The following is a 25,652-nucleotide window of genomic DNA, read 5'->3' on the forward strand; positions in this document are numbered from 1 at the left end:
CTGATTGGCCGCTCAGGGCAGCGCCCGCCCCCACGCGCCCGCTGATACGCTGCGGCGCTAGAGGCGGCTGCCATTGGCTCCTCCGAGGCGGGGAGCAGGAACGCCGGCAGTTGCTAAGCGACCGTAACCGCTGAGGGGAAGGCGGGGGGCCGCGGAGAAGAGGCAGCCGAGCTCGCGTGAGGCGCCCGTCGGGGAGCTGTTCTCCAGGGTGAGCGGTGGCCCCACTGCGGGGTCGATGTGGGGGACTCGGCTGGGGCCGGCTCTACGGCAGCTGGCTTGCCAAGGGGGGAAGCGCGATGCCTGGGAGAGTCGGCCAATACGAACGTCCCTTTCCCCCCCCTTCCCTCCCTTTAGAAATGAGCGTTGTTGATTGGGCGCCTTGCAGGCCCCGCCCCCGGGCATCGTGGCCCCGCCCCCGGGCGCGCCCCGCCCCCTTTCGAATGCCAACCGCGCGCTTGAATTCTCCGCAGGATCGCGAGCGTCGCGAGAGTTGATGTCGCGCGGCAGGCCCGCCGGTTCATTCTCCGGGGGGTCGTGTGGCCGGCTGGCCTCTTTGGCCTGCGCGCGCCTGTGGCAAGAGGGGCGAAAGGCCCCTCGGCTCGGTTCCTTGGCTAGCTGATGGTCCAAGCTAGGTGACGGGGTCAGACACGTGTTTGTTACGAGGCCCGCAGGCACTCTGTCAGCAGAGGGGCAGAGAGCCCCGAATGTTCGGTGGGGCAGGATTTTATACAGCGAAATACAGGGAAAATCATAGAATCGCAGGACAGCAGGGCTGGAAGGGGCCTGCAAGACCGTCGAGTCTAACCAGCAGCTCAGTGCAGGAGTCCAGGTCAGAGCATCCCTGACAGGTGGCTGTCCAGCTTCACAGAATCACAGGATAGTAGGGTTGGAAGGGGCCTACAAGACCGTCGAGTCCAACCCCCTGCTAAGTGCAGGAGTCCAGGTCAGAGCATCCCTGACAGGTGGCTGTCCAGCTTCACAGAATCACAGGATAGTAGGGTTGGAAGGGGCCTACAAGACCGTCGAGTCCAACCCCCTGCTAAGTGCAGGAGTCCAGGTCAGAGCATCCCTGACAGGTGGCTGTCCAGCTTCATAGAATCACAGGATAGTACGGTTGGAAAGGGCCTACAAGACCGTCGAGTCCAACCGCCTGCTCAATGCAGGAGTCCAGGTCAGAGCATCCCTGACAGGTGGCTGTCCAGCCTAGAATCGCAGGATAGCAGGGCTGGAAGGGGCCTGCAAGACCGTCGAGTCCAACCAGCTGCTCAATGCAGGAGTCCAGGTCAGAGCATCCCTGACAGGTGGCTGTCCAGCTTCATAGAATCACAGGATAGTAGGGTTGGAAAGGGCCTACAAGACCATCAAGTCCAACCGCCTGCTCAATGCAGGAGTCCAGGTCAGAGCATCCCTGACAGGTGGCTGTCCAGCTTCATAGAATCACAGGATAGTAGGGTTGGAAAGTGCCTACAAGACTGTCGAGTCCAACCGCCTGCTCAATGCAGGAGTCCAGGTCAGAGCATCCCTGACAGGTGGCTGTCCAGCTTCATAGAATCACAGGATAGTAGGGTTGGAAAGGGCCTACAAGACCGTCGAGTCCAACCGCCTGCTCAGTGCAGGAGTCCGAGTCAGAGCATCCCTGACAGGTGGCTGTCCAGCCTAGAATTACAGGATAGTAGGGTTGGAAGGGGCCTGCAAGACCGTCGAGTCCAACCAGCTGCTCAATGCAGGAGTCCAGGTCAGAGCATCCCTGACAGGTGGCTGTCCAACTTCATAGAATCACAGGATAGTAGGGTCGGAAGGGGCCTGCAAGACTGTCGAGTCCAACCAGCTGCTCAATGCAGGAGTCCAGGTCAGAGCATCCCTGACAGGTGGCTGTCCAGCTTCATAGAATCACAGGATAGTAGGGTCGGAAGGGGCCTGCAAGACTGTCGAGTCCAACCAGCTGCTCAATGCAGGAGTCCGAGTCAGAGCATCCCTGACAGATGGCTGTCCAGCCTAGAATCACAGGATAGTAGGGTTGGAAGGGGCCTGCAAGACCGTCGAGTCCAATCAGCTGCTCAATGCAGGAGTCCAGGTCAGAGCATCCCTGACAGATGGCTGTCCAGGCTAGAATCACAGAATAGTAGGGTTGGAAGGGGCCTACAAGACCGTCGAGTCCAACCCCCTGCTCAATGCAGGAGTCTGAGTCAGAGCATCCCTGACAGGTGGCTGTCCAGCTTCATAGAATCACAGGATAGTAGGGTTGGAAGGGGCCTGCAAGACCCTCGCAGGCAACCCCCTGCTCAGTGCAGGAGTCCGAGTCAGATCATCCCTGACAGGTGGCTGTCCAGCTTCATAGAATCACAGGATAGTAGGGTTGGAAGGGGCATGCAAGACCCTCGAGGCCAATCCCTTGCTCAATGCAGGAGTCCGAGTCAGAGCATCCCTGACAGGTGGCTGTCCAGCTTCATAGAATCACAGGATAGTAGGGTTGGAAGTGGCATGCAAGACCCTCGAGGCCAACCCCCTGCTCAATGCAGGAGTCCGAGTCAGAGCATCCCCGACAGATGGCTCTCCAGCCTAGAATCACAGGATAGCAGGGTTGGAGGGGGCCTGCAAGACCGTTGAGTTCAACCGGCTGCTCAATGCAGGAGTCCAAGTCAGAGCATCCCTGACAGATGGTTGTCCAGCCTAGAATCACAGGATAATAGGGTTGGAAGGGGCCTACAAGACCGTTGAGTCCAACCCTCTGCCCAATGCAGGAGTCTGAGCATCCCTGACAGGTGGCTGTCCAGCTTCATAGAATCACAGGATAGTAGGGTCGGAAGGGGCCTGCAAGACCCTTGAGTCCAACCCCCTGCTCAGTGCAGGAGTCCGAGTCAGAGCATCCCTGACAGGTGGCTGTCCAGCTTCATAGAATCACAGGATAGTAGGGTTGGAAGGGGCCTACAAGACCGTCGAGTCCAACCCCCTGCTAAGTGCAGGAGTCCGAGTCAGAGCATCCCTGACAAGTGGCTGTCCACCTTCATAGACTCACAGGATAGTAGGGTTGGAAGGGGCCTGCAAGACCCTCGAGGCCAACCCCCTGCTCAATGCAGGAATCCAAGTCAGAGCATCCCTGACAGATGGTTGTCCAGCCTCATCTTGAATGCCTCGAGTGTGGGACAGCCCACCACCTCCCTAGGTAATTGGTTTCATTGTATTGCTCTAGCTATGCTCTAGCAGCCACATTACTTGGAGGGACTCATACAGTCTGTCATCTGAAAAAGGGCTGAATGTGCTTTTCCTTGGACAGGATGGACACTTGCCAGCTACTGACACTCAGTGACTGCACAAAGTACAATGCTATCAGCCTGCAGTCTAGGGAGGAATCCATCCTCCTTTTGATTCTCAGAGAACTGCTGATAGCCTGTAATCTGCTTCTCACAGACTGAGACCAAAATGAGGGTGAGATCCTGTGTAACATGGAGGAACTCTGGTTCAGACTTAACACAAGCACATGCATTTGTTGGACACCTTATGCATATGCCAGCGCAATCTTAAAACTGCCTTGCTACTCTAGGGTACACACAACACATTAGGGGTGAGGTTAAAGGATTCTTTCCGCACTCGCCCCTCACTCCCAGAAGGGGAATGGCGACGCCCTTAAGAAAAATAGAAGCAGTGTAGGATGTGGTCTAGTGGAGGTTCAGCACCATGGCTAGCTCCTCCAGAGTTCAGGCTGGTTCTGACTGAAATTCCCAGTGGATTCAGAGCCCCACCAAAATGAAGAGCCTCCAGTGGTGTGGGGCAGAAAGAGGAACCTGTCTCCTAAATTATAATTTTATCAGACTCCGGACTTAGGTTAGGGTCATAGGAGGAAGCTACCTTATGCCAATTCAGCCCATTAGTCCATCTAGCTCAGTATTGGCTACTACAGCTTTCTCCAACATGGTGCCCTCCAGGTCTTTGGGATTACACCTCCCATCGGCCCCAGTCAGCATGGCAATGGTCAGGAATGTTGGGAGTTGTAGTCCAAATCATGTGGAAGGCACCAGGTTGGGGAAGGCTGGTTTACTACAAGTCTGTAATCCTACTTCCCTGGGAGTAAGTCCCATTGAATTCAATGGGGCTTACCTTTGAATAGACGTGCTAAGTGGGCTGTAAGGGGCGGAAGCTCTCCAGGGTTTCAGATAGGAGCCTTTCCTTGCCCTGGCTGAAGATGCCTGGAAATTACCCTTGGACTTTTTGCCATTAAGCTATAGACACAAATGCTCACATGTATATATATCAGGCAGTGGTGTACTGGGTAATTGCATTTAAAAAAAACATTCATAAATGATTAATTTTATGTATTTTAGTTGGTTTATTTAATTATTTATGTGGCAGGCATGCACAAATGTACTACTGGCCCTAAATTATTTAGGGAGTGCACCCAAAAATGTACTACTATGCATTTTACTGACGGTAGAACTGAGCAATAACTACTCCAGAGAGCTTCCAATTTAAATGTGAAGCACAAAACTGAAAAAAGCGGGAACAAGAATAGCATAGCATACAGATAGCCGCGCACTTTTGAAAGAAGCACACCAAGTGATTTTTTACATTTATTTTTTAGGTTTATAGCATTTTCCCCGCACAAAATGTGGCTGTGAACTTGTGATGTAATAAATCATTTCAGATTTATGCACACATCAGTTACTCTAGTTTAATACTGAGCTACTTTCCCTGATACTCTTGCTTTACTTCTCCTGCATCATCTGATCGAGTGTCAGGAAGCAATTAGTCCTATGAACACTGTCAGCTGCTGCTGCTCATATGACTTGAAGATGGCTTGCAGGTGGCCACTGGACCAACCGGAGTAGGACTTAAAATGAGGGGAAAAGAAGTAGCAAGTAAATCGAAATGGCTCATTTTTTCTCATCAAGTTGCATAATCTATCTTGAGGCATTTAAACATGGAGCTATAACTGATTTCTTTTCATATTTCATAAATGCAACTATTGTGCAGCTCTGCTTTAATTTTTTAATCAACAGTTTCTTTGTACTATTTCCCTGTATCTATAGTTCAGTTGTAGGTGTTTGTTGCATAAGTTTTGGAGGTCTTCCTCCATGACATGTCTCTTCAGATGATTTAGGTAAACCTATAATTTTGAGATCATGGGCTCTATCCAATGTTAGGTCCCTTTTATTTCAAAGGGTCTACTCTAAGTAGGACTAACATTGGATGCAACCAAAGAGGTTCTGAAATAATAACTTAAGGCTGCAATCCTGTCCCACTTACATGGGAGTAAGCTGTGTTGAACAAACTAGGTCTGACTTCTGAGTAGACATGTATAGGATTGCACTCTAAATACATTATTTTACTTTGTTGGAGCATTTTTGTTTGTGCTAGAGAACTTTTTAAATTATTGGTTGGGTCATCATTTCTTCAGCCTATTCACAAATTAATATTTCCCCAGCTTTAAAGGTCCCTTGCCTGTTCCAGCTAGTGCAAGAGAATGTCTGGAAATTACACATCTCTGTGGTAATGAAGGTGAATGGTGGACCAGTAATGCAGTCAGCCAGGGCGTATCTCTTCATAGGTGATACCAAAAGCGCATACAACACTTTCCTTTACAGTTCTCAAGTTTATTCAAAATCTCGATTCCTGTGTATTCACAGCTGCATTGAAGTCATTCACATGTGCAAACAAGCAAAACAATAAGATTCAAAGGCACTTTTAGTGGTGTGTGTGAAAACACTTCCTACTTTAGGCTAGAATGCCATTTACATTTTTTATTTCCAAATTTATTTGTTTTTGCAGGAGTTCTTATGGAAAATCCTGTTGTGTTCATGGATAGTAAGGATGTGTCATGTACAGCTTTCCCCTCAGAAGAAGCACCTATGATAGATGAGCCGGGTACGTCCTTCAGTAGTGAAGCAGATAGCATTGAAGACATGTAAGTGGTGATCATCCAGGATCTTCAGGTTAATATACCATTGAAGTCCAGCTTCACTCTTCATTGACAGATTTTCTTCATCTGTGGACATGAATTGTCTAAGTAAATGTTAATCCATCATATCCCAAGGGTTTGGGATGAGTAGTGGCACTAAAAGGTCTCCGTTGGTGATGCTGAGATCCCGCAGGCTGTTGGTTCTAGGGGATTTCAATGCCCGTGCCAAGACCGCCAGATCAGAGGCAGCTGACATACCTTGGACTTGGTTTCCTCAGCAGGGCAGGAAAAGGATGATCTGAGGGTGGAGGAACTTCCCTTGTCATGGTCAGATTACCTCCTGGTGAGACTTAGTGGCTTTTCCCCTCTGCAGAGGCAGGGGACCCATTAAGATGGTCCATGCCTGGAGGCTGATGGATCTAGTCGGTTTCCAGTCGGCTCTGGGGGATTTTCCAGCTGACAAGACAGGCACTGCTGTCAAAGCCCTGGTCAACCTGTGGAATACGGAGATGTCCAGGGTGGTTGACACAGTCACTCCGCAGCATTCTTTCTTGCTTAGTAGCGTCCAGATGGCTCTATAGTATATTCCAGAGATTAAGGCAATGAAGCAAGCTGGAAGACAACTAGAACACAAGTGGATAAAAACTCCTGATGAATGCAATTGAACTCCAGTAGGTGATCAACACTGAGCCTACTTAATGGCAGTGAAGGCAGTTACTTCAGTACCTTCATTGCATCCTCCCTATGTTGACCAGCAGAGCTTTTCCAGGTAGTTTGGGGCCTGCTACACACTGGCCCAAAGGAGGTAATTAAACACTCGGCAGCCTGCTGTGAACTATTTTCATTTTAAGGATACAGTTGCTTGCTTCCGTTGGGACCATGATTCCCCCATTTTAACAGATCAGTCTTGTGAGGTGTCCAGAGCACAGTGTGGTCCACTTTGAGCGTCAGTTAATATGGCTCAAGGACATGGATGAGATGCTTGGAGAGGTATGTTCAACCACTTGCATGTTAGATCCTTGCCCTTTATGGCTGGTGAAATCTAGCAGGGAAGGGACAGCTGATTGGGCCAAGGGGGTGAGAAATGACTCCTTATGAGGTTGCCTGAAAGAGGCAGGATACCCCTGTAAATGTCATGTGTTTGCTACATATAATTTCATTTACACACAATTATGGCATCTTGTTGTTTAGAATGTGCTAGCTTTGACTTGAGTTTTACTCTGAAAGTTAACAAACTATAATGAATTGATTGTGTACAAATATTTAGTACTAGTCTTTGGACATCCACGTTCAGTCAAAATTCTCTTTCAGCTCTCAGTTTTTGTACATTTGATTGTATTTTTAAAAAAATCACCTTTAGCAAATCAGTTGGTCATGTCTCTGGAACCACAGCCAGTATTGACATCAAACCGAAATCCATACATCGCGCCAAAACATGGTCAGATGAAGTTGAGAATCTATACAGATTTCAGCAAGCTGGATATAGGGATGAAACTGAATATAAACAAGTGAAGCATGTTGATATGGTAAGATCTGATCATTATACAAGCAATTATATCTTTCAATAGTACATACTTGTAAAGTCTTGTGTATGATGAACCTACCTGTAAACCATGATCAATATTGGAGGCCCTCCTCTGAAGGCATCCTCCAAAGGATCGTGTCTAAATGATACATAAATTATGCATAGTCATTGGCTGGGATCCAAAACACTGCATAACTAATTCCATATGCTCAAGATCTCTTTGGACCGATGATTCTGGAGCATCAGCTCCCCCTATCTGGCACATAGCAAACCACCTTTGAATCTGAGGGGACTTTCAGAAGCAGTGTATGACATTGTGTAGTGGGTGGTGGGGTCTGCTGTTCAAAGAACAAAAGTCAGAAATCCCACAAGGAATAACCAAGCCCTTTGGAGCAAATAAAGTAGCTCTTTGGAACCTCGCCACCATGATTAGGAAAGTGCAGAAGCGGCTGTTTATGTCATGCATCCGTGAGAAATAGATTCTCTCTGCCTTTTAAAAAACCGAATAACTGGTATTTATTTACACAATAACTGGAGGCTCTGCTTCCCTTGACTAATCCACAGGAATCTCTCCCGCGCCCACACGCATGAACAAAAGGAGAATTCTGGGATTATAGCTGTGTCTCATGTACATGCAGTACAGCTGGCATTCAGCCAAGGAATTGCATGCAGACCTTCCTGCCAGAGGAATTGCTGTGGCAGGGTCCCCCTCCAGCAGCCATGAAACCAGATTAGGCTGTAAAGAGGCAGTTCTTAGGATGCTTTGGTGTTGATCAGCACCAAACTGAGGTCATCTATTTATTTACTCAGTAAGGTTGAGCAATGAAACTGTTTCCTCCCCAGAGGGACATCATGCACCAAACAGGCTGTGTTTACACCCTCTAGCATTTCATTCTGAAGAAACAATTGTGTTGACGTTGCCCTTCCCAGGTGAGCATTCCATACAGTTGCAGTCATCAAGGACCTTGGTGTCACCATCACCAAATGTTGAAAATCATGAGATGTGAATAAGGACCAAGCTGGTCCTTTTTGCCTTCTAGTTTCTGATGCTTAGGGCATGCCTTTCTACTTTCTTAACCATCATGGAAACTGGGGCTTTCTGTGTTTTGGCTTTAATTCAAAGCTGAGACTGTGGCAAGATCATATGCGCTGTATGATGGCTGGTCTTTTATTGTTTAGAGCAGATTTTAGTTCAGCCATTCACATGAGGAACTGAACATCCTAAATTCACTGCTGAAAACACTTGAAAGTATCCTTTACTAAATGAGATGAATGGCCCACAAGTCTTTTCTATGATAGTCACAAGAATGGGTGTAACAGTAACATATTGTGGGATTGAAGATTTGACTTTTTTAACTTTGGTTCTCCAAGTCTTTTTAATCCTTCCGAGAATCAGTGACACAATTAAGAAGTTATAAAGGCAGGGACACAGATCTAGCAATCTTTCATTTTGTGAAGGTGGCAGAAGTATGGAGAGGCTTAGCGGGATACAGAAACAGGGATCATCAATGCTAAATGAATGGGAAGACCTTTCCTTTATCTCAGATTAGAATCTATCAATTTTACCAAGTATACAAAATATATTAATGAAATACAGAGAGGACATGTAACAAAATGTTGCAGTGTGAAGAGGTCCTGCGCAGGTTTCCATCCATTCCAACCCACAGTCCCCACTTTTCCATTGACCTGTGTTGTTGTCATCTCCCCCCCCCCGGTTGATCAGCATTCTATGCTCATAGGATGCTCAGTCCTCACTGGGCTATTTTTGGTTCCCCTACCTTTAGGGTGTTTTTCCTAAATATTTCTTCTATTTCTATAAATCTTGGGGTTCCTCCACACTCACTGATAATTCCCTCTTGTGCATGAGTTGTGCCATGTGGGCTGCATAAGGATCTGCACTTGGAGAATCAGTTTGCTATTAGTAGAGTCACCTATTTTATTATTTCAGGGGGTTAGTAACCTGCTCTTCAGGCAGCAGCCTCCAGAGTGGCTTAATAACATTAAATGAAAGTGTAAAATAAAAAGATGAATAGGTGAATAGAAAGATCTTCACCTGGAGTTGAAAAGGTATCTCAGGTGAATCTCACTGTTCCAGACTTGGAGCACCACAATGGGAAAATCTGATCTCCCATGGCTTAAAGGTAGTTCAAAAGCAGCATCTCGAACCAGGCCCAGACATTCCAGGTGTTGCCAGTTCAAGTCGCATGCAGCCGAATTGCACATCTGTAGTCCTATAAAAGAAGCTGGAGGACGGCTGATCAGCTGTTAGGCACTGAATGGGGAGGAGTGAGGTTATAGAGCCAGGGTTGGCGTCAAGGGTAGGCCTGGTCAGGCACCTGCCAAGGGCCCACACCCTAGCAGGGGCCCACTGACAAAAGCCCCCTGTACGTGCTCCTCTTCACCACTGCAGTCTGCTTGTTCACCTGCCTCTCATTCTGACCCAGACAATGGTGGTGGTGTGAAGAAGGAGCAGCAGATGCCATGGCCTACTTGCTCACTGGCTCTCTGTTCGTCAAGCAAGCAAGTGGTAGCAATGATGAGAAAAACGAGCAGGAGCAATAGCAGCTGGTGTCAATGGTGGTGAGAAGGTGGACTCATTGAGGGAGGGGCCCCCAAAAACCCTGGAGCCGGCACAGCATTGAGCCCTCAGTTTCACCTCCAGATAGCTGATTGGTGGCATTCCAGCTTTCTCTGCATTCACAGCCCTGGCTGGTGGATCAGGCTGGGGAATCACATGCGCGGCACCCATTTGCATGCCTGATTCCTCCATCCAGGCATGGATAAATGTGCACGTAGCCCCCAGCTGGACTGGGGTGTCTTTATCGTATCTTTTGTTACTCTTGCGTATGGATATGTTCACGTTGTGTCAGCTGAAACGTGAGCATTTTCCTCCTTGTCGTGCAGGTGGAAAGGTGGCCAGAAACTGGATTTGTGAAGAAGCTTCAGAGAAGGGACAATACTTACTATTATTATGACAAGGAAAGAGAATGTGAAGATAAAGAAGTCCATAAAGTTAAAGTTTATGCTTACTAATTTTTGTTACACCCCATTGTTTTGTTTTGTAAAAGTGAAATGGTTTGAAATTATTATGATTATTTTTGTTGTGAATGAAATGGAAACCATTAAAAGAACTGAAACTAACTTGATCTGATTTTAAATATGGCTCCATTCTTTCATATATTTTTTAAAAAAGAAACTTTAAAAATTGCAAAATGCGGTGGGTTGAAAGTCCAGTTAGTTTTTGGAACTCTGAGACTGCAATCCTAATACCCGTTTCCCTCCCTCCTGAGGAAGGGGAATGGCTTCTTCCTTATTTTGATTAAGATGGTCAGTAAAGACTATTCTGTTTCACCAGGCTGTTAATGTTTAATGTTCTGTTGCTCTTGAATTTTAACACCAATCTTAAATTGAATTGTGTAGTTTTTTGCTCCTATGTTTCTTGGATTTATGTGAAACTTTCATGTTTTTATCGCGCATTGCCTTGGGCACCTTCTAGGTAGAGGGTGCAATGTATACATTCAATAAATAAATAAATGCCTGGGAGTGAGCCCTGCTGAAGTCAGTCAGACTTACTTTTGAATAGACATGTATAGGGTTGTGCTGAGAGTGTGTATTCACTTGGGCCTATGTGGTATGTTTTCAGAGTGGTGTGGTCGCAGCTTTCCGCATGGCTTGATTCTACTTCACTTTAGTTACACATCGGTGGCTGAAATTATATGGGATGGGTTAGTCATGTGGGTACTGCCCATAGCAGCCTTCCCCCATATCTAGGCTGCTGACCCTGTCATGGTAGGAGGAAAGATATCTTCAGCTTTGCTTCAAATGAGCACCAAATGTGTGTTGATTGTGTGGGGAAAGAATATTACCTGGAAAGACCCTAATACCCTGGTTGCTAGCTAATTTTAACAGATGCCATATGTTAAACTGAGCAAGGGCTGAACGGCTAGCAGCACTGGCAAAGGGCTCTTCAGCTCCTCCCCCACCTGACTCCCCATGTGAGGCTTTGGCAGAACCTTTCCTTTAGACCAGGGGTATCGAACCACTTTCAGCCTGAGGGCTGAATTCGGTTTTGGAGAAGCTGGGGGTGGGGGCGTGCATTCCGGTGGCGGTGGTAGGCAAAGGCAACGTGAAAAAGCTGGGAAACCAGCAAATGGTCAGGGGAAAAGGGTGAGGCTGTCTGGGAAATCCCAGAGGTTGGATTTGGCTGATGGGCCAGAGGTTCAGCCCCTGAAGTTGCTCACTCCCATATCCCTGTGTCTTGGCTTGTTGACAAGTACAAAATTGTGTGGGCATGAAGGGGCTCCTTGGGATTACAGTCTGTAATGGAGGCCAGATGGAGAGCCTTTTATGGACTGCATTTGCCCCTCTCCCATTTACTTATCAGGTCCTAATACATGAAAACTGCAGTGTCCTCACCGCTCAAAGCTTAGGTACAGAAAGGGGTGACCTGTTTTGCAGGGAGAATGGAACGGGGGCAGCTATTTCATCAGTGGCGCCAACATGGAAACTGCCACACAGCAAAACAGTTTGAATGTTGGGCTGCGATATAAGACAGTACTTTGGTGAGCTGGCCCATCTAGACCCTTGTGCGGATCTCTGGGGCAACGCCACACTGTGCCTGAGAAACAAAACACGGAGGTTAGCTAATGTGATTGGCTAACGAGATAAATGTCTATCCTCTGTTTTTATGGGACCTGAAAGCAAGAGCACAGCTCTCCCATAATCGAGTCCTGGATTCCCCTGTTCATCTCTAGCAGAATTAGATTGAATGGTTGAACATATCAAATCCTGCCTGCTGTATACAAAAAGTATCCTGATGAAAATATAAAGCTAGCCTGTGTGCAGATATAATGTAACCGTGTGAATTATGGGCCTCAATGTTCATTGCAGGATTGCTGCCAAAAGTCCCATTGTGTCTTCTGAAAGAACGTTCTGTCTCCATGGATTCTCTGCTACGCCATTCAGATATTGGCACTTCAGGAAGCACATGGGAAAAGTACAGGGAAGATAAAAGCTTTTCAGGGGAGGTTGATGGTTTAGTGGCAGAGCGCACACCGTGCCTGCAGAAGGTGCCAGGTTTAGTCCCTGACATCTTCAGCCCAAAGAATCTCCGATAGTAGGCTCAGAATGACATCAGATAGCCACTGGAAGTTGACAGAACTGAGCTAGAAGGATCAATGGTTTGACACAGTATACGTTAGCTGCATGTATTCATGTGCAACCTTATGGGGCAGACCTATGGCCTTTCCACCACTGTATGACATTGGCCAGTTGCAGGTGCTACAGCGAAACACCAATAAGGTACTAATAAGCACTCCAATCATTGGTGCTGACTTCAATCTTGCATCAGCTTCATATTTCATAACACCCATTGCAAGATATACCCATTGCGCTCATTACATATACCCATGTATATGCCAGCCATAATTGAACCTTCTGTGGCTTGTAAGGCACCTAGAGAGTGATCAGTCAAGCAAGACATCAATTCAATTAACAACAACAGGTAGTTTATACGAGTATTGGTGTGAGCCAGTGTAGAACCACAGGACTCAGTCTGAGAGCCTGGCCCCCAGAACCTTAATGCACCACTAGGACAGCTGGTTAGAGAAAGGAACCACAGGCCCAAGCCAACAGATAGAAACCTCTGGGCTTCTAGTGGGTTGGATACAGGACCTGCTACTGTTGACAGAAGGGCTGTGCTCATGGAAGGTGCCTCTGCCCAATTTTTGGAGATCCACCCTTCCTCCCCAACACACCATAGCTCATCCCATTCAGCAATGTCCCCTGATCTTCTGCGTAGCATTTTCGGGGGGCTGGAGTGGCTGCGGTGGGACGGGGGGTGGGGCAGGGATGTCCACTTCTGCCAGCCCAAGTTACATATGTCTAAATCTAGATCCAACCCAGTCAGTGTGCTTAGGATTGCAGCCGAGCAGCACAATCCTAAGGCTTATAACGGCTCTTAAAGCTGCACCACTCGGACCTGGCTATCAAATGCCCTACTTAGCTCAATGGGACTTCCTACTAGATGTGCTTATGACTGCGGTCATTACCTGATTATTACAACCTGACGATTGCACCATCAGCTATGACTTGCAAGTATGAATGCGCCATCACAGATGTAATGACACAGATAGCACTTTCCTGTCGCATCACCCTAGATGCAGTGTTTTTTTATGGAGTCAGTTCATACATTTAGCTGCCAAGGGTACGATGATCCAGTCTAGAGAAATAAAGTGATGTACATGCATGTGTGAACAAGTCCTAAATCAAACGTGAAGTATGATGACAATAAAGTCACGAGGATTCTTCTGTATGTACTATTTACTCATCTTTAGAAGTAAGAATTTACCACAAAAAGGCCAGCTATGTCAATGAAATATTTTTTTGTTCGTTTTGAGAACCCATTGTTAAGTACATATTGATAGAATAGGAGAAATGTGATTTAAAACAATCCTTTCAAAAGGAAATGCTTTGTAATAATCACAAGTAATTATATTTTACATAATTACATTTACTTTGGGAACCATTTTAGATTAGATTTACCTTGGGAACCCTTTGGGAATAGTACTAGATCAAACAGACTTCGGCTACTGTCCAAAATACTAAATCCCCTGATGCTTGGAAGCATGTTGGCATCCTGTTTAGCCCACACCCTGGATCTGTCCTGTGTTGATAAGGCCATTTGCATTCTGACTAACTCTGAATTAACTAAAGTTGGCAACTCTCCCAGAGCAATGTTTTTCAGATTGTCTTCCGGGAAATCCAGGGGTTCCTCCCTCAAAGCACAATGTCTGTCACTAATGATATTTCCCTGCAGTGCACAACCACAGGGAAGCCTTTGGTATTTTCTTGGGCGCACTCCTGATAGAGAAAGAATCATGGAAGCAGTGCCCTGCGTGAACTGAGGGTGTGCTCCAGAACTTCCTATATTCAGGGAGCCTGTTGAGCATTGACTTCTCTTTTGAGGAACCCCAGAGAATCTGCCATGGAACCTTACTTGGTGCAGAAGGCTCATCAAGTTGAAAGTAACCCAATCCAGGATTGTACATAGCAGACTCCAACTCAGTGCTTGACAAGTCAAGGCAAATAGATCAGCACATCAGCTGCCAACCTAGCGCTGTTCTCTTGATTTTTGTTTTTACTTGAGGGCTGGTGTGGTGTGGTGTCCTCAGTGTGGGGAAACCCAGCATCAAATAGCCACCCAGTTATGAAGCTTTCTGGATGACCCTGGGCGAATCACCATCTGTCACCTGCAGCTATCTCATAGGGTTGTTGTAAGACCGTAATGTTATTCTGAACTCATTGCATTAAGGGTGACATACAAAGAAATAGATAACTGGAGTGTCCAGTTGTTGTTCAGTCGTTCAGTCGTGTCCGACTCTTCGTAACCCCATGGACCATAGCACGCCAGGCCTTCCTGTCCTGCGCTCTGTCCCGGAGCGTGCTCAAGTTCATATTCATTGCATCGGTGATGCTATCTAGCCATCTCATCCTCTGCCGTCCCCTTCTCCTTTTGCCTTCAGTCTTTCCCAGCATCAGGGTCTTTTCCAGAGAGTTTTCTCTTCGCATTAGGTGGCCAAAATATTTGAGCTTCAGCTTCAGTATCTGTCCTTCCAATGAGCACTCAGGGTTGATTTCCTTTAGGATTGACTGATTTGACCTCCTTGCAGTCCAGGGGACTCGTAAGAGTCTTCTCCAGCACCACAGTTCGAAGGCATCAATTCTTCGGCACTCAGCCTTCCTTATAGTCCAGCTCTCACAGCCATACATTACTACTGGGAAAACCATAGCTTTGATTAGACGGACCTTTGTCGGCAAGGTGATGTCTCTGCTTCTTACTATGCTGTCTAGGTTGGCCATAGCTTTCCTCCCAAGGAGCAAGCGTCTTTTAATTTCATGGCTACAGTCACCGTCTGCGGTGATCTTGGAGCCCAAGAAAGTAAAATCTGTCACTGCTTCCATTTCTTCCCCTTCTATATGCCAGGAAGTGATAGGGCCAGATGCCATGATCTTAGTTTTTTTAATGTTGAGTTTCAAACCAGCTTTTGCACTCTCCTCTTTCACCCTCAACAAGAGGCTCTTTAGATCCTCTTCGCTTTCTGCCATTAGGGTGGTATTGTCTGCATATCGGAGGTTGTTGATAATTCTCCCAGCAATCTTAATTCCGACCTCTGATTCATCCAACCCGGCATTTCTCATGATGTACTCTGCATATAAGTTAAATAAGCAGGGTGACAATATGCAGCCTTGTCGTACTCCTTTCCCAGTTTTGAACCACTTGGTTGTTCCATGTCTGGTTCTTACTGTTGCTTCTTGACCCTCGTACAGGTTTCTCAGGAGACAGGTAAGGTGGTCTGGTACTCCCATCACTTTAAGAATTTGCCACAGTTTGTTGTGATCCACACAATCAAAGGCTTTAGCGTAGTCAATGAAGCAGAAATAGAAGTTTTTCTGGAATTCTCTTGCTTTCTCCACGATGCAGCGAATGTTGGCAATTTGATCTCTAGTTCCTCTGCCTCTTCGAAACCCAGCTTGTACTTCCGGTAGTTCTCGGTTCGCATACTGCTAAAGCCTAGCTTGTAGGATTTGGAGCATCACCTTGCTGGCATGTGAAATGAGCACAATTGTGCGGTAATTTGAACACTCTTTGGCGTTGCCCTTCTTTGGAACTGGAATGTAAACTGACCTTTCCCAGTCTTGCGGCCATTGTTGAGTGTTCCAAATTTGTTGGCATATTGAATGCAGCACTTTAACAGCATCATCTTTTAGGATTTTAAATAGCTCAGTTGGAATACTGTCATCTCCACTAGCTTTGTTGTTAGTAATGCTTCCTAAGGCCCACTTGACTTCACTCTCTAGGATGTCCGGCTCAAGTTCAGTGACCGCACTATCATGGCTATCAGGGACATTAAGATCTTTCCTGTATAGTTCTTCTGTGTATTCTTGCCACCTCTTCTTAATCTCATCTGCATCTGTTAGGTCCCTGCCTTCTTTGTCCTTTATTGTGCCCGTCTTTGCACAAAACGTTCCCTTGAGATCTCCGATTTTCTTGAAGAGATCTCTAGTCTTTCCCATTCTGTTGTTTTCCTCGATTTCTTTGCATTGTTCATTTAAGAAGGCCTTCTTGTCTCTCCTTGCTATTCTCTGGAACTCTGCATTCAGTTGGATATATCTTCCCCTTTCTCCCTTGCTTTTCGCTTCCCCTCTTTCCTCAGCTACTTGTAAAGCCTCATCAGACAGCCACTTGGCTTTCTTGCATTTCTTTTTCTTTGGGATGGATTTCGTTGCTGCCTCCTGAACAGTGTTACGGACCTCCGTCCATAGTTCCTCAGGCACTCTGTCTATCAGGTCTAATCCCTGAAATCTATTCCTCACCTCCACTGTATATTCATAAGGGATATGATTTCGGTCATACCTGAATGGTTTAGTGGTTTTCCCTGCGTTCTTCAATTTTGAGGATTTTGCAAATTTTGCAATAAGAAGCTCATGATCTGAGCCACAGTCAGCTCCAGGTCTTGTTTTGACTGACTGTATAGAGCTTCTCCATCTTTGGCTGCAAAGGACATAATCAATCTGATTTCGATATTGACCATCTGGTGATGTCCATGTGTAGAGTCATCTCTTGTGCTGTTGGAAAAGAGTATTTGGTATGATCAGTGTGTTCTCTTGGCAAAACTCTATTAGCTTTTGTCCTGCTTCATTTTGTACACCAAGGCCATGCCTGCCTGTTATTCCAGTGATTTCTTGACTTCCTACTTTAGCATTCCAATCCCCTATGATGAAGAGGACATCTTTTTTTGGTGTTAGTTCTAGAAGGTGTTGTAGGTCTTCATAGAACCGAACAACCTCAGCTTCTTCGGCCTCAGTGGTTGGGGCATAGACTTGAATTACTGTGATGTTGAATGGTTTGCCTTGGATTCGTACTGAGATCATTCTATCATTTTTGAGATTGTACCCCAGTACTGCTTTTCCCACCCTTTTGTTGACTATGAGTGCTACTCTATTTCTTCTAAGGGATTCTTGCCCACAATAGCAGATATGATGGTCACCTGAATTAAATTCGCCCATGCCTGTCCATTTGAGTTCACTGATTCCCAAGATGTCGATGTTCAATCTTGCCATCTCATGTTTGACCACCTCCAGCTTACCTTGATTCATTGATCTGACATTCCAGGTTCCTAAACAATATTGTTCTTTACAGCATCGGAACTAAATGGCTGTTACTGAACTATGCAGCCTATGACAGCCTGGATCAACTATCCTTTTGGCCTTTAGGCCCACTGAGAAACCAGATAAAAATAAAGTGTATGTTTATATTTCAAACCTGGTTCAACTGTCATGGTTTCTCTCCTTGGGATCCTGGGAACGGTACATCTGTGTTGGGCATGTGGTTTGTCTAACAGAATTCACGGCACACTCAAGAAACTATAGCTCCTGGAGATCCTTCACAAAACAATAGGATCTGCTTAATTATCTGCAGAACCTCCTACTCTGTGTGAAAGACTTTCATACAGGTGTGATAGAAATTTTTAGTGTAACCAGTCAAAGTTTCTAGTGAAGATAGTCCCTATGTCTCAAGCCCCATCTATACAGCTGATTTAGTGTGGAGCAACAGGACATCAGAGTCATTCGTGACAGATAAAGCTGTTGCCAATCCGCAGCAACCCCACAGCTTCCCTCTGGAAATGGCACATTTTCGGAAAGTCCTTTTAGTGCATCTTTTTTCCTTAAAACGCGGCTCCCGCATGGTTCTGCTGCAGTGTGCCCCATCCCCCCCGCATTAAATCCTGGGTGTGCCTATTTCTGTGACCTGGTCAGGGGGAGGGGCCACTCTTTTTTCCTCCATTCCCCCTTTTTCTCAATTCGCAGTCGGGCTGCTTGCCCATTCACAATATCTAGCCTCTTTCCCCCATTCACAGTATCTAAGTATTGAAACAGTACTGTTTTAAGTATTCAAAATAGTGCAGTAGCTGCTTTCCCCATTCACAGTTTGTAGCCTGCTTTTCCCATTCAGGATATCGCAATAGCGCCGTTTCAAGCATTCACAATAGTGCAGTAGCTGCTTTCCCTTTCACAGTATGTAGCCTGGTTTTCCCATTCAGAATACCTCACTAGTGCTGTTTCAAGCATTCATAGTGTCCCAATGGTGGATGAGAGGGGAGAGGTGTGGGGTAAACTACAGGGGCTTAACTCCGTACTTCCAGTAAACTTTCTTGGAGCGTGGACAGGGGTGGGAAACAAACCTCTCTCATTCACCTGATGAGCACCTATGGGTTGATGATGTTCAGTTCTGCTCCCTGGACTCTGCCCACCCAACCCTGAACTTTCAAGTTCTGTGTGACCTGGGAAAGTGGGTTTTTAGGTAGTGTATACTCTGCTTTTCTTGATTCGTGTGCTGCTGACAGACACTGTAAATAAAGACAGATTGTCTGAGTAGCTATGGCAGAAAAAAATAGTAAGAGGTCTTTGAATGTATTAATGTACTAAGGGCACAATCCTATCGGTGATAAGCTGCCGCTTCTGAACTCAGAGGCGACTGCCTATCCAATGCAGGGCAGGAGCAGTGCGGAGGGGATCTTCCCCTCTGCACTTCAGCTGCCCTGGATTCACGGCTAGACAACTGATTTCGGCTGTCTAGCTGCGGAAAGTCAGAGCGGGGGGGAGGGGAGGGGACGGGACGCCGGACGACGCATTGGAAGCATCAGAAAGGCACTTCTGCCCTGCCCCCAGGAATGCCCTGTTTTTGCTGCTCCGCGCTGCTCTTACGAGCATGGAGCCGATCTGCGCTGCCTATGAGGCAGCGCGGGAGGGGGTGGAAGTCGGTTCTCAGGGAACCGACCTATCCTATGGCCGTCTAGCCGCTGACTAGCAGTCATAGGATTGCACCCTAAAGGACCTACTTCAGAACTATTCTGTGAGTTCAGCCTCTCTTGACTGCAATGGGAGTACTTTCTGAATTTGGAAGTGCTCCATCCTTTGTTATTCATCATGGACAGAATGCTCTGAGGTAATCATGGTATAGGTCTGGAAAAGGTCAAGGCACAATCATTTTTGTTGATTGCCTGACTTTTAATTCCAATAATACAAGAACTTTTGTTGTTGTTACAAGTGTTGTTGTTGTTGTTATTATTAACCTCCTATTGTTGCCCAGTGTTGGTAGAGAGCAAATGAAAAAGTCACAAACAAACCCTAAAATCCCCTGGAATAGTTAAGTAAAATACACTAAGGAACAGCACTGGAGCCCTAAATGTCTTAGAGCATTTTTTTTTTAAAGGCTGCAATCCTACCCAAAGTTTCATTATCATTAGTTCATTTGTATTCCACCTTTTCATGGTAAAACCATGCTCAGAGCAGTTTAAAGTAACATCAGAGTAATACACATAATGGGCTTCATCACACAAGGCAAAAAATCCTGCAATTTACTAGGGCTTCTGCTTCCGGAATCTTTGTGGGATTAGATCGGGTCCTTTCCACCTGGCTTTTCAAAAAAACTAAATTTCTACGTGTTTCATTATAAAGCCAGTAGGTGGTGCTATTGTTTTATTTGCAAAAAAAGCAACTTTAAACAGTATACCCTCATTTATGTCGACTCCATGGTGGGAGGAGGGAAAATGCCAGACTTTCGTCGTCATGGAAAACAACACAATATTACTAGGAATGGCGGAGAATTCCGCCACGGACTCCAATGAGGCTGGATTCTAAAGAATCCAGCCCCCCAGAGTCCGTGGCGGAATGGAGCACTCACCTCTGCCTCCCCCCGGAATCTGTCCAGGTCGGATCCCTCTTGGCGTCGATTCTGTGGAGCTGGCCGCCTGCTCCGCATCACTGGTGAATGTCGATACGACCGACAGCCATTGCTGTGCCATATCACTGTATAAGTAAGTCTCCGGACGCAAATGGCATAGTGGGTGCCATTTGCGGCCATAAAGCTGGTAGATTAGCCTAAATGCAGCTGTAAATGGCTGCATTTAGGCTAACCTACTAGCTTTATGGCCGCAAATGGCGCCCACTACGCCATTTGCTTCCGGAGACTTACTTATACAGTGATACGGTATCGCAATGGCTGCCGGCCGCCCGTATCGACAAAATTTGCCAGTGCTGTGGAGCTGGAGGCCGGCTCCGCATGATCGACGTGGAGCGGAGCTGGCCTGGATGGATTCCGGGGGGAGGATTCCCCTGCGGAACGACAGGTAGGGAATCCGCCCATCCCTAAATATTGCTCACAAAAGAGTGGGAGGTAGGGATGTACAAAAGTCACTTACCTTTTTGAAGGGTGACATTCGCGGTGGAGGGGAGGCGCTCCGTCCCTCCCCCCGAAATTCTGTCCAGCTGGCTCCACTCCGCGGAAATTCCACAGAGCCGCCAGCCAGGCCTGCCCGCAGCCCGACATCCGGCTGCTCGGCAGCCTGCAGGGACGCAAATGGCGGCGGCCATAGCCGCCGCCATTTGTGTCCCTGTATTTTGCTGTGATAGGCTACATAAATATTTACGTAGCCTATCACGGCAAAAAACCCAACAACACAGCGAACGCAAATGGTGGCGGCTACGGCGGCTGCCATTTGCGTTCCCTTTCTTTTTGCTGTGATAGGTTATGTAAATATTTATGTAGGCTATTACGGGGGGGGGGGGAAGGGAACGCAAATGGCGGCCACTACGCCATTTGCGTTCTTTTTTCTTTTTGCCGTAATAGCTGACGTAAATATTTACGTAGGCTATCACGGCAAAAAAAAAAAAGGGAACGCAAATGGCGGCTGCCATAGCCCCCGCCATTTGCGTTCCCTTTTTTTTTTGCCGTGATAGTCTACGTAAATACTTACGCAGCCTATCATAGCTTCTGCAGGGACGCAAATGGTGTCCCTGCGTTAGCCATGATAAGCTACGTAAGTATTTACGTAGCCTATCACGGCTATATGGAAGAAGCAATGCAGCGTGGACGGCACCAGGTAGGTGCTCCGTTCTGGGCCCATTTCGCGGGGTGGGGGGGCAAGGGGCTTCATTCCGCCATGGATTTCGGGAGGCCGAATGCACTGGCATTCAGCCTCACCGAGCTCCGTGGCAGAATTCTCTGACATCCCTAGTGGGAGGTTCCCTGGAGGAGGGCTGCATCGTGTACAGGACCTGCAAACGTCTATGAGCAAGCAATCTCCATAGGAGGAAAAAAGCCCTGTGTGAAGGAGCCCAATAAAACAATATTTTCAGACAATTCTCTAACAGTTCCAAGTCATACCAAAAGTTAAATAGTCATACATACAGACTAATTAAAACCTCTCACATTAATAAATATAGACCAAGAGTAAACGATCCAATAATCATCCAAACTAAGACCAAACAGGTTTATTTAACAAATGTAAACACTAGGAAAAATAACTTCAGGCACAGTAGCCTTTGTAGCTGAAGTCAGCCACGGCCCCGCCCTCCCAAGCCAGGTGGAAATGAGCAAGAGAAGAGCGATCACGTCCTGCACGACTCACAGCTAGATGTTCTCTCCTGAGAGTAAGCCCCACTGAACCCAATGGGACATACATTTGAGTATACATGCATAGAGTTGCACTATGAAATTAGTATTATACTGCAGTGATGGGCTTACATCTGTCATACATGGTCTGCCTTTTTGTTTACTTGAATCCCTGTGGTACACCCCATGTGGTTTACATGTTCAAAGCAAGAGAGCATTATTAGGGTCTCTTAGGGAGCAATCCTGTGGCCGATGGCTAGATGGCCATAGAATATTTGGTTTTCCAGGAACCGACCTTGGAGCCAGTGCTCTGAAGTTGGTTCCCAGAGAACCGACCTTCCCTCCCTTCCACACACTGCTTCGCGGGCAGCACGGAACAGCGCCATGCTCCATGCTTGCAAGAGGAGCACGGAGCAGCCAAAATGGGGCATCCCGGGGGGCGTCCCGGGATGGGGAGGGCGGAAATGCCGGTACAACACATCCTTTGTGTCGTCTGGCAGCTTCCTCCCCTGCTCCGCCCTCCCACGGCTAGACAGCCGAAATTGGCCTTCTAGCCACAAATGCAGGGCAGGAGAAGCGTGGAGGGAACAATCTCCTCCATGCTTCTCCTGTCCTGCATTGGTTGCCTCGAAGTTCGGCCGCGGCCGCCTATCTGCATAGGATTGCGCCCTTAAAGCATGACTGATCTGGGTTAAGTAAGCCATGAATATGAACTCCTGTTTAAGAATATATGAGGTGCCTTCCTCTCTTAGTCCACCTTTCTTTGTAGGAATCCCAGGAATGCTAGGTGGTCTACCAGAAACTGACAGTGGTGCACTGGGGAACATATTCTACCCTCATGCCCACTTCTGTTGGATGTTTCCTCTTTTCTGTCATGGGTTGGTGCTGCTCTTTTTTCCTGAATTAGGCACGTTCAAAGAAATGGGTACTGCATTAGGTACAATAAAAGAAAATGTCATGGCCGTCCATGCCCACAGCTTGCAATCTAACAAATAAGACACAAAGGATTAGGAATGGGAAGAGAAAAGCCTAATTAAAATAAAGCTTTTTGTTTTCATGCCATGTAACACTGATGAAAGCTCCTGTCAATCCTCCAGGGCAGAGACTGTGTCAGGAGGGGAAGCTTGCAAAAAGGAGGCAGTGTTAAGAAGCTTGCATGTAGCAATATGATGGATAAGAGAATGTGAAGGACTCCAACTTTTGGGGAAGGCGAGAGAGCAACGATGTACATCTCAGCAAACCAAGTAGAGATTCATGGCTTAACGAGTGTCAGAAAAAGAGACTGCGAGTCAGAGAGTAACAAGAGTTCAGTGAAGAAAGAAAGGAGTGAGAGGACATGTGATACGTTCAAAGCAAGAAGAAGTGTATACCGAAGGCCAGATGGAGCAGGCAGCTAAAGTAAAGACAGAGCAATAAAGAGGAGCCAGATGACAAGCGGTAAAGATGAGCCGTGTTGCAGAATTAACAGTGGACACCAAAAGCTGGGGGTGAGAAATAAGCACGACATTCTTAGCTCCCGGGTTTGTGTTTTCTTCATTAAGGGCGCAATCCTAACTAGAGAGGTGGCCGCCTCCAACCTCGGAGGTGACCGCCTATCCAAAGCAAGGCAGGAGAGGCACGAGGGGATCATTCCCTCCGTGCCTCTCCTGCCTTGCTATTTTTCGCTGGACAGCTGGCTGTCTAGCGGCGGGGGGGCCAACTGGGAGAGGAAGCTGCCATACAACACATGGGATGTGTCATATGCGCAGCTCCGGTCTCCCTGCCCTGGGACGCCCCCAGCCCCGCCTCTTTTCAGTCACTCTGTGCTGCTCTTGCGAGGATGGGGATTCTCCGCATGAGGGGGGTGGTCAATTTTACAGGAACCGACCTCGGAGCACGGGCTCCGAGGTCGGTTCCTGGAAATGAACATATCCTATGGCCCGCTAGACAGGAAAGGCCATTCTCATCTCTCGGCTTGGCCTTCTAGGGGACAGTCCCATATTGTGATCTGTAGTCCTGGGGCCTTCATAGTTCCTATATGTGCACCGTGCTGCTTCCATTGGTGCAAGCTATGAGCATTTTTATCATGATTAGTCTTTGCATTCTTCATGTGTGTACAGCAGCCTGGACCAGTGTGCTAGCAGTCACCGAGAAACAGCACGAATAGGTACAAGCTCATTTGTAATATCAGATGGGTGGGAAAGAAGAACCTGAGGATCACTTGGTCCATTGGAGACTTGGCCCTCAGGCCAAGGTCCAAGATGGCACAACAGCAATCTTCTTCAAGACATTGGATTATTTGATTTCATTGTTACTATTTTCTCATCTATGTGTTAAAGGAGATGTTCTCAGTTGGGTGTATACCGATATGCTTTAATGCTGATAATCCTAGACAAACCTTGCAAAATGCCTGTTGTAAACCCAGAGATATACCAGGAACATGGCCAATCGCTCAGATGTCACTATCAGCCTTTACTTGTGTTGGTGGAAAAATGTGGAAATACCGTTTCCCCCCTGACATTCATATAGCAAATTGGCAATTGTCAGCATTCACATGAGGACATCAACGTTCACCATATTTTGGACATTCATATATAAAATAGTTTTGACATGCAAATCATGATCCAGTCGATTTAAGGTTTTCCAGAGCATTATAAACCATTTCTTGTAGGCTAGCTACCCCCTGCCCCTTCCCACAGAATTAAAAATGCTTGGCGCATACTTCATTTAATCTTAAGAGACCCTCACAGAGATTTTATCCAGTGCTGGTTAAACACAGAAAACACCGCAGTGTTTCATCTGATAGATTTTGGATGTGCCTGGAACCCTTCACCGGCTTGATTTTATTTCTAGTCAGGCTACGCCTTTCTTTGCCCAGCAGTTTCATGAATGTATCAATATATGATGAAGGACTTTCCCTATCAGACTTCAAAAGCATCGCTTGATTCAACAATGCTCTCTGCGTGCAAGGCAAATGATGCTTGAGAAGTTAAGGAGACCAGTACAAGAACTTTCCCACAAATTGTACTTGGGATTGGAATAGAGGTCAGGAACAACGTAAGTAGCTCAAGTCTGAAGAATGACTCAACTTTCAAAAACTTTTCAAGAGGTCTCTAGATCTCTTTGATGTGCCAAGGCACGCACTAGAAATGGTTTAAGCCAGATACTGCTTAAATGGCAACGCAATATTGAACATAACGTGTATACAAAGTATCGCAAAGATCAATGTCTTAATAACGATAAGGAACAAGGAAGAAAATTGTACCAACTGCAAATAACTTTTTTTTAACGAAAGAAAACGCATTTACAAGCATTTACTAAGTTTCTATGTTTATTGAGGGAGGAAGCAGCCATATATAGAAACTTAGAATTCAATTTCTTCTGGTTCAATACTGTTTTTTTTTTTTTTAATTAGTTATTACTTTGAGATTTTTTTTGACTAAATAGATGCATGCATTTTGGATGTATGTATAGTTTATTTTCCCCTTCATGGATCACTGCCTTGTTGTGGCGAAGGGGCTTGCGTAACTCAGTGAAGCCATAAGCTATGCCGTGCAGGGCCACCCAAGACGGACAGGTCATGGCAGAGAGTTCTGACAAAATGTGGTCCACTGGAGAAGGAAATGGCAACCCACTCCAGTATTCTTGCCAAGAAAACCCCATGGAACGTATCACAAGGCTAAAAGAGATGACGCCGGAAGATGAGCCCCTCAGGTCGGAAGGTGTCCAATATGCTACTGGGGAAGAGCAGAGGGTATTTCCAAGTAGCGCCAGAAAGAGTGAAGTGGCTGGGCCAAACC

General features: G+C 46.7%; 2 protein-coding genes and 1 long non-coding RNA gene across 4 annotated transcripts in view; 2 read left to right on the forward strand and 1 right to left on the reverse strand.

Moving 5' to 3' along the window:
• Nucleotides 1-134: 134 nt before the first annotated feature.
• MEIG1 (meiosis/spermiogenesis associated 1) lies at nucleotides 135-10,979 on the forward strand. 2 transcript variants are annotated; one of them, XM_084811186.1, is made up of 4 exons: nucleotides 135-208; nucleotides 5,764-5,899; nucleotides 7,254-7,419; nucleotides 10,323-10,979. In XM_084811186.1, the coding sequence occupies exons 2-4, from the start codon at nucleotides 5,772-5,774 to the stop codon at nucleotides 10,449-10,451; spliced, it is 423 nt and encodes a 140-aa protein (XP_084667312.1). In that variant the 5' UTR covers nucleotides 135-208; nucleotides 5,764-5,771; the 3' UTR covers nucleotides 10,452-10,979. The 2 variants fall into 2 exon arrangements, with proteins under 2 accessions (XP_084667312.1, XP_084667313.1); XM_084811187.1 differs by lacking the exon at nucleotides 135-208 and adding an exon at nucleotides 469-829.
• Nucleotides 4,318-25,652, reverse strand: part of LOC146340222 (uncharacterized) — a 29,381-nt gene continuing 8,046 nt past the window's right edge. Inside the window, exons 2-3 of the long non-coding RNA XR_014784491.1 lie at nucleotides 7,248-7,387; nucleotides 4,318-6,516 (exon numbers count right to left, since the gene is read on the reverse strand). This is a non-coding gene — a long non-coding RNA (uncharacterized LOC146340222). The remainder of the gene's footprint in view (nucleotides 6,517-7,247; nucleotides 7,388-25,652) is intronic.
• TMEM243 (transmembrane protein 243) overlaps nucleotides 23,046-25,652 on the forward strand; it is a 47,329-nt gene continuing 44,722 nt past the window's right edge. Inside the window, exon 1 of the mRNA XM_084811172.1 lies at nucleotides 23,046-23,360. The gene's annotated coding sequence lies outside the window, so the exon portion shown is untranslated. The remainder of the gene's footprint in view (nucleotides 23,361-25,652) is intronic.

The sequence above is a fragment of the Heloderma suspectum genome, chromosome 7 (genome assembly GCF_057233095.1).
Source record: "Heloderma suspectum isolate Gila_16-S chromosome 7, 16-S_ref, whole genome shotgun sequence".
In the NCBI taxonomy this organism is placed as follows: domain Eukaryota; kingdom Metazoa; phylum Chordata; class Lepidosauria; order Squamata; family Helodermatidae; genus Heloderma; species Heloderma suspectum.

What these genes read in the sequence shown, in the direction of transcription:
- MEIG1 (XM_084811186.1), top strand. Translation starts at nt 5,772, where the DNA reads ATGGAAAATCCTGTTGTGTTCATGGATAGTAAGGATGTGTCATGTACA. An exon ending in GCAGATAGCATTGAAGACAT is followed by an intron (nt 5,900 to 7,253) that starts GTAAGTGGTGAT and finishes AATCACCTTTAG; the next exon opens with CAAATCAGTTGGTCATGTCT. An exon ending in AAGTGAAGCATGTTGATATG is followed by an intron (nt 7,420 to 10,322) that starts GTAAGATCTGAT and finishes CTTGTCGTGCAG; the next exon opens with GTGGAAAGGTGGCCAGAAAC.